At 38.2% G+C, this 7,186-nt stretch overlaps 1 protein-coding gene across 6 annotated transcripts in view; it reads right to left on the bottom strand.

Moving 5' to 3' along the window:
- Positions 1–248: 248 nt before the first annotated feature.
- The window catches only part of TAF1 (TATA-box binding protein associated factor 1), an 87,573-nt gene continuing 80,635 nt past the window's right edge, over positions 249–7,186 (bottom strand). For 2 of the 6 annotated variants that reach the window (XM_075999243.1, XM_075999245.1), the window contains one exon: positions 3,162–3,285. In XM_075999243.1, coding sequence (XP_075855358.1) covers positions 3,209–3,285 — 77 coding nt within the window. In that variant the 3' untranslated portion in view covers positions 3,162–3,208. Of the gene's footprint in view, positions 647–3,161; positions 3,286–3,495; positions 5,349–7,186 lie in introns of those variants that run through there. The other 4 variants (XM_075999250.1, XM_075999251.1, XM_075999247.1 and 1 more) reach the window with 3 other exon arrangements.

Below are 7,186 nucleotides of genomic sequence, written 5' to 3'. Positions count from 1 at the left end.
AGAAATATCTTTGTCTTACCTTTTACAAAATTTGTATTACATTTTCTGGTAAACAAACTCTGCCCAGTCAGTCTGGTATTTGTTGCTCAAAGTTAGGAGAAACCATACTTACTTGGTGATCTGAGAGTTAAATGTGTTAACTTATAATTTAATTATAAAGTTAAAAAATGAAATAAAAGAAATGAGAAGCAAACCTTTTAAAACTCCAAAATTTTATTCTATACTTGAATTTTGGAAATATATGAAGAAACTTTTTGCATCCAAAGTAAAAAAAAGAAAGAAAGAAAAATAAATAAATATATGAAGAAACTGTATTGTAGTACTTGGAGTTGTCTAGAGCCCTCAAGAATCTATTTGCTTTTATTTGACTGTGTCATAAAGAGGTGATTTTTTTTTTTTTTTTGAGACAGGGTCTTGCTCTGTTGCCCAGGCTAGAGTGCAGCGGCGTCACCACAATCTCGAACTCCAGGGCTCAATTGATCCTTCTGCCTCAGCCTCCCGAGTAGCTGGGACTCCAGGTGCGTGTGACCATGCCCGGCTAATTTTTCTATTTTTTGTAGAGATGAGGTCTCACTCTTGCTCGGGTGGGGCAAGAGTTTATTTTCAATAAAGAGTCAAGTAAATTGAAAAGTTCTGTTTTCTAGCCCTGTTAGAAACAGAAGATGAAGTCACTAAATGGTTCTGAAGCTTTCCCCCCACCTTTATACTTTTTCATCTGTAACAATGGCTCACCAAGGCACTGATTTAAACAAATCTGAATGTGGGAAAAATTAATGGGGACATGGGAGTTTGAAAAGTCTCTCAGGTAATTCTGACAAACCCATTCTCTCTGTCTTCAGGATTTCTACTTAGTCTGGAATATAAGATGGCTAACTGGTATTTGGAATTTAACATTAAGATTTCACATTAAGGATAGTTAGAATAACTTAAATTTGTCTAAATGTATGAACTTTTATTGCTTATTCAGAATAGATAACAACAGGTAACATTTACTGGATGTTTACTATGGGCCAGGCACTGTGCTAAAGCACATTTATATGCATTATCTCCTTTATTTCTCACTATAACCCTGTCAGAGAGCTATAATTGCTCAAGGTCACAAATAAGTGGTGAAAGCCACAAGTATGACACTCATGCCTGTATTTCAAACCACCACATTATACACCCTGGGATCCCACATGTGGATTTTTGTTGAAATGTTTTTTTTTTTCCTTCTAGCCCAGAAAGAGATCCTACTGGAATCTGGAGTTCCAGCTGGTATTTAGAAAATTGGAGGTGGTGGAATGATTAATAAATTTACCTCAAGAGAATAAAAATGTGTTGCCCCAACTTCTCTTTCTATTGTAAACTGGAAATCTAGCCTGCAACTTGCTTATGATTCTTTCTCAAGATATAGGTCTACTTAAATTATGTTCTATTGTTTGAGACTTTTAAGACATCTTTGGAAAGAAAATCACTTTAAACTCAGACTATACCTCTTATTTATTTATATTTTGAGAAAGAGTCTTGCTCTATTGCCTGGGCTAGAGTGCCGTGGCGTCAGTCAGCATAACTCACGGCAACCTCAAACTCCTGGGTTTAAGCCATCCTCCTGCCTCAGTCTCCTGAGTAGCTGGGACTACAGGCATGCGCCACCATGCCCGGCTAAGTTTTTTTTAAAATATATATATTAGTTTTCCAGCTAGCTAATTTCTTTCTATTTTTAGTAGAGATGGGGATCTCGCTCTCTTGCTCAGGCTGGTCTCGAACTCCTGACCTCAAGCGATCTTCCTGCCTCAGCCTTCTAGGGTGCTAGGATTATAGGTATGAGCCACCATGCCCAGCCTATACCTCTTTTTAAATTAGTTTCTTAACCAGGAGCCCAAAAGATGCCTGATGTTAAATACAAAACCTTATGTGTATATGCATTTTTCCTAGAGGGAGGGTCTACAACTTTTATCATATTTTATTATAGTTCCAAAATTGTCCGTACCCCCACAAACAGGTTAAGAGCCATTATTTTAACCATTGATTAATAGAGCAGTGCAAATGTAAAAGGTTGAGAATTCTTCATTGATAAGCAATTAGGTGGTTTTGAATTTAAATGCTGAGATTTAAGAAATTTTGCAATATTGGATAAACTTCATCAAAATGTCCAAATCAGGGATTGAGGGGGGAGGCCTCTCTATCCTATCACTTGGAGACTTTTTTTTTTTTTTTTTTTTGAGACAGAGTCTCACTTTGTTGCCCAGGCTAGAGTGAGTGCCGTGGCATTAGCCTAGCTCACAGCAACCTCAAACTCCTGGGCTCAAGCAATCCTGCTGCCTCAGCCTCCCAAGTAGCTGGGACTACAGGCATGCGCCACCATGCCCGGCTAATTTTTTCTCTATATATTAGTTGGCCAATTAATTTCTTTCTATTTATAGTAGAGACGGGGTCTCGCTCTTGGTCAGGCTGGTTTCGAACTCCTGACCTTGAGCAATCCTCCTGCCTCGGCCTCCCAGAGTGCTAGGATTACAGGCGTGAGCCACCGCGCCCGGCCCTAATATTTTAAAAGATAGGCAGAATGTTAAAAATTGAGTTAGAGAAACTTAAGCAGTGAGCTGTCTAAACAGCTTCTGATACACTTACTAATACACTTTCTTCTAAATATACTTTACAGTTGAGGGAATTGAAGCAAAGTATCTCAGGCACTCTAGCAATCTTCATTTTTCATTTATAAATTCTTTTTCTTAACTAAGTATTTAATTACTTCTGTAGTTTTGAACATTTATTTGCTTCAAATTTTCCAATATAGCCTTTTCCTTCCTTTAAAGTATTCCTGATTTGACAGGAAGAAGGAAACAGGAAGAGAAAGGAATTTTGTGATCATCACATGACATGCCTCACGGGAAAACCAAGTAGGTGGGAGGGGGGTGGAGGAGACAGTGCATGCTATCTTGGTGATGGGCACACGTATAACTTTGACTCAAACTGCACAAAAGCAAAGTATGTAATCAAAATATTTGGTACCCTTGTAATATTCCAGATAAAAAAGATATGTCATGCCCTCCAACTATTAAAATGTAAATTAATTCTGCTTACTCCAGTCGACCACTTCTTTCAAATATTATGAGTTCAAAATTTTGGCTAGTGGAAGGTCTTATTTGTATTACATAAGTGATAGAGTCACAAACACAGGATACAAGTGTACATTTTTATTTTATTGTAAATCAAGATGAATGGATATTTAAAGTTGAAAAGCTGTAATATGGAGTTGACTGAAAACAATGGATTCCGAGTCCCCAAAATGTGGAAAATCCAAACCTATATAGGCAAAATTTAAAAGAAACGATTTTCAAAATCTTATATTCATTTAAACCAATCTGCAGAATTTATAATTTATATTTATAATTTATATGTAATTATAATCATCAGTTTATGTATGACATAAATAAATTAAATATAAAATATTAAGAGCAATTTATTATTTTAAAAAACTTTGACTATTACGTTATGCACCAAAAAGCAAAGGATAAATTTGCAATATGATATACCCGACAATAAAAAAAATTATGACTATATTTCTTCTAAAGTACTTATGTTTACCAAAGGATTATTATTATTAATGTTACTATTATTATTATTTTAGAGACAATCTGCATCAGAATTATAGGTATGCATATTATAAATGCTCATTCCAAGCCTTGGAATTGAAATTTACAATAAGCAATCCCATTTTGATGCATACTAGTTTAAGAACAGCTGATACAGTGACAACATTAATTTGGGAATGTTGGTAGGTCAGAGTTTCCCTAACTTCTCAAGTAAGAATCACTTGGGTCATCTATAAAAGATACAGACTACCACCTCTTCTCCCCTAGATATTCTGATTTAAAAGGGCTAAAGTAAGCCTAGAATCAGTATTTTTTAACAAACACATCACTTGTTTGTCTTCAAGGTTGAGTGGAGGGAAAAAGTTAGATTATTATATCTAGCAAATATTGTACTGTAATTTCTATGACTTTATTAGAACTGCAAATGAAGCTTCACTGCCAATAGAAAAAAACTTGGCTATTTTCATATTGATTTGGAAATATAAACCTGAAGTCACTTTCCTAAGTCTTTACCTCCTTGCCATTGCAAAGTTTCCCACTACTCTAGAATAAAGACAGAACTTCTTAATAGGGCGTACAATGTCCAAGGGCATGGTTTTGCCCCCTTCCTACTGCATAACATGCATCTTTCTGGCCTCACTTTAAAGGTAGTCCTTCCTTCTCCAGTCCAAGGCTAATCCCTCTATTTGTATGACCCTGAACAAGTTTCCTAATTTCTAAAATATGAATAATAATACCTATCTCATAGATGGTTCGGAATTAAATGAGGTGAGGTAAGTAGAGTTCTCTGCAGAGAGGCCGGCACAATGAATGATAGCTATTATTTAATCAAATCACATTCAATTCTTAAACCCACTTGCCATCTGATTTCAGCACCCACCATTCCAAAGAAACTGCTTTTACCAGGCTCACCAATTGCCAAATCCAAATAAATTCCAGTCCTTATCTAATTGACCCTTCTGCAAGTACTGGACATTGCTTGCCACTCCATCCTTTGGCTTCCCTCAAAACAGTGTATCCTGGTTTCATTCTTTTCTTTTCTTTTTTTTTTTTTTTTTGAGACAGGGTCTCACTCTGTTGCTGAGGCTAGGGTGCAGTGGTGTGATCATAGCTCACTGCAACCTCAAACTCCTGGGCTCAGGGGCTCCTCCTGCTTCAGCCTCCTGAGTAGCTGGGACTACAGGCATGCGCTGCCATGCCCAGATAATTTTTCTATTTTTTTGTAGAAACGGGGTCTCACTATGTTCCTCAGGCTGGTCTCGAACTCCTGGCCTCAAATAATCCTCCTGCCTTGGCCTCCCGAAGTGCTAGGATTACAGGTGTGAGCCATGGTGTCTGGCCTGGACAGTCTTTTAAAGTATCTTTTGTGGTTCTTTCATTCCTTACCTTTTCAAATTTAAAAAAAGTTTTAACTTTACTGAAGTAATATATGCATATTCATACGCCAATGATAGCTACTCAGCAAAGTCTTGCCTGACCATTAAAATAGCACCCTTGGCCAGGTATGGGGGCTCACACCTACAATCCCAGCACTCTGAGAGGCTGAGCCTGGAGAATCACTTGAGGCCAGGAGTTTCAGACCAGCCTGGGCAACATAGTGAGACCTTGTCTCTACAAAAATATTTTTAAAATTAGCTGGGCATGGTGGCACAAGCCTGCAGTCCCAGCTACTCAGGAGGCTGAGGCAGGGAGATCACTTGAGCTCAGGCATTTGACGGTGCAGTGAACTATGATCACACCACCACACTCCAGCCTGGGCAACAGAATGAGACCCTGCTCTTAAAACAAAACAAAACAAAACTAGCACATTCACACCATACCCTCTCATGTCAATTTTTTTCTTCATAGTATTTCTTAGTTTTATTTGTTTATTGTCTACCTCCCCCACTAAATTCTAGGCTCTTTAAGGGAAGGGACTATTTTACTCATTGCTGTATTCAGAGTATCTAGAATAATGCCTGGTACCCATTAGACTGAATGAATATTTACTGCCTGATTAAAATATTCATGACATCTAATCAGTCACCAAGTCTTATAGATTCTACCTCCTAACTTCTCTCAAATCTCTACCCACTGTTCTTGCCTTATAACTGTCTTGCCTAAAGGACTGCCATAGCCATCTCCAATCATGTTCTACTATCCACATTCTGAATTGCTGCTGAAGTGATCCAAGTCCTTCAATAGATCCCTATTGCCTTTAGGATAAAATCCAAATTTTTTAGGAAAGCATAGAGAGCTCTCCATAATTTAGACTCTGCTAATTTTACAATTTCAGTTCTTGCCAGCCTCTTCCATGTGCACCATGCTGCAACCATCCCCAACTATTTGTAGTCATACATATACTCTTTGCACATACTATTTTCTCTGCCTGGAATGACCGACACTCATTCCTTACCCCTAGTGCTTCTCTGCCTGGGTAACTCATACTAGTTACCTCTGGGAAGGTCTCCCTTAGCTCCAGAGTTGAGGTTGCATGTCCTCTGTACATTGTATTTTATTATTTCACTTATTATACTCTTGCATGGACTTGTCCAACACTAGACTGTAAGTTAGATTCACAGCACCCAACACAGTACTTGGTACAGAGTTGTAAAGAAAAGGTTATTGACTAGGAACAGTGAGTGGCTCATGCCTGTAATCCTAGCACTCTGGGAAGCTGAGATGGGAGGATTACTTGAGTTCAGGAGTTTGGGACTAGCCTGACCCTGTCACTACAAAAAATAGAAAAATTAGTTGGGCATGGTGGTGTGCACCTGTAGTCCAGGCTACTTGGGAGGCTGATGAGGGAGGAGAATTGCTTGAGCCCAGGAGTTTGAGGTTGCAGTGAGCTATGATGAAGCCACTGCACTCTAGCTCAGGAGACAGAGCAAGACCCTGTCTCAAAGAAAAAAAAAAAGGGTTATTGAAATGAAATGAAACCCACCAGTCTCTCTCTTATAACCAGTCTTCACCCTAGATTGCTTTACCTTTTCTGCTTCTACACTCTGACAGCTGTATTGCTAAGTCCGGAGAAAAATCGTACAACAAATTGGTACCACTTTAATTAATAATCTTTAACCTCACTTGTGCATTAAACATCCAGTAATCCTTTTATGGATCCCTAGTTAGCTCTAGTTCCGATTTTCCTCAGTGATCAGCCTATAGTCCCAGCTACTTGGGAAGCCGAAGCAAAAGGATCCCTTGAGCCCAGGAGTTTCAGCTAGGCTAATGGCTCGGCACTCTAGCCCTGGCAACAAACCAAGACTCCAAAAATAAAAATAAAATAAATAAGTAAAATATAAAAAACAAAAATGCTTACATAGAAAGGTTTAAAGTGAAAACAATGAGCCCCCTTCCCAATTCTACCTCACTCCTAGAGATGCTGACAGTCTGAAGTGCATCTTGCCCAATCTTTTCTGTAAGTATGCAAACATGGATTTTACATCCCTTTTGTCCTCCAAACAAGTGAAATCTAACCCTACCTGACTTATTTTTTCAAGAATATCTTTCCACACTAGCACATACAGATTTTTCTACTTAACAGCTCCACATTTTTCACTGAATGGACATATATCATAATTCAACTCCTCTGCTACTAATGGACATTTAGCTTATTTCCAGTTTCTCATTAT

Source organism: Microcebus murinus, chromosome X, assembly GCF_040939455.1.
Source record: "Microcebus murinus isolate Inina chromosome X, M.murinus_Inina_mat1.0, whole genome shotgun sequence".
NCBI lineage: Eukaryota > Metazoa > Chordata > Mammalia > Primates > Cheirogaleidae > Microcebus > Microcebus murinus.
The sequence above is the reverse complement of the archived record's forward strand: the minus strand, read 5'-3'. Positions and strand labels throughout refer to the sequence as shown.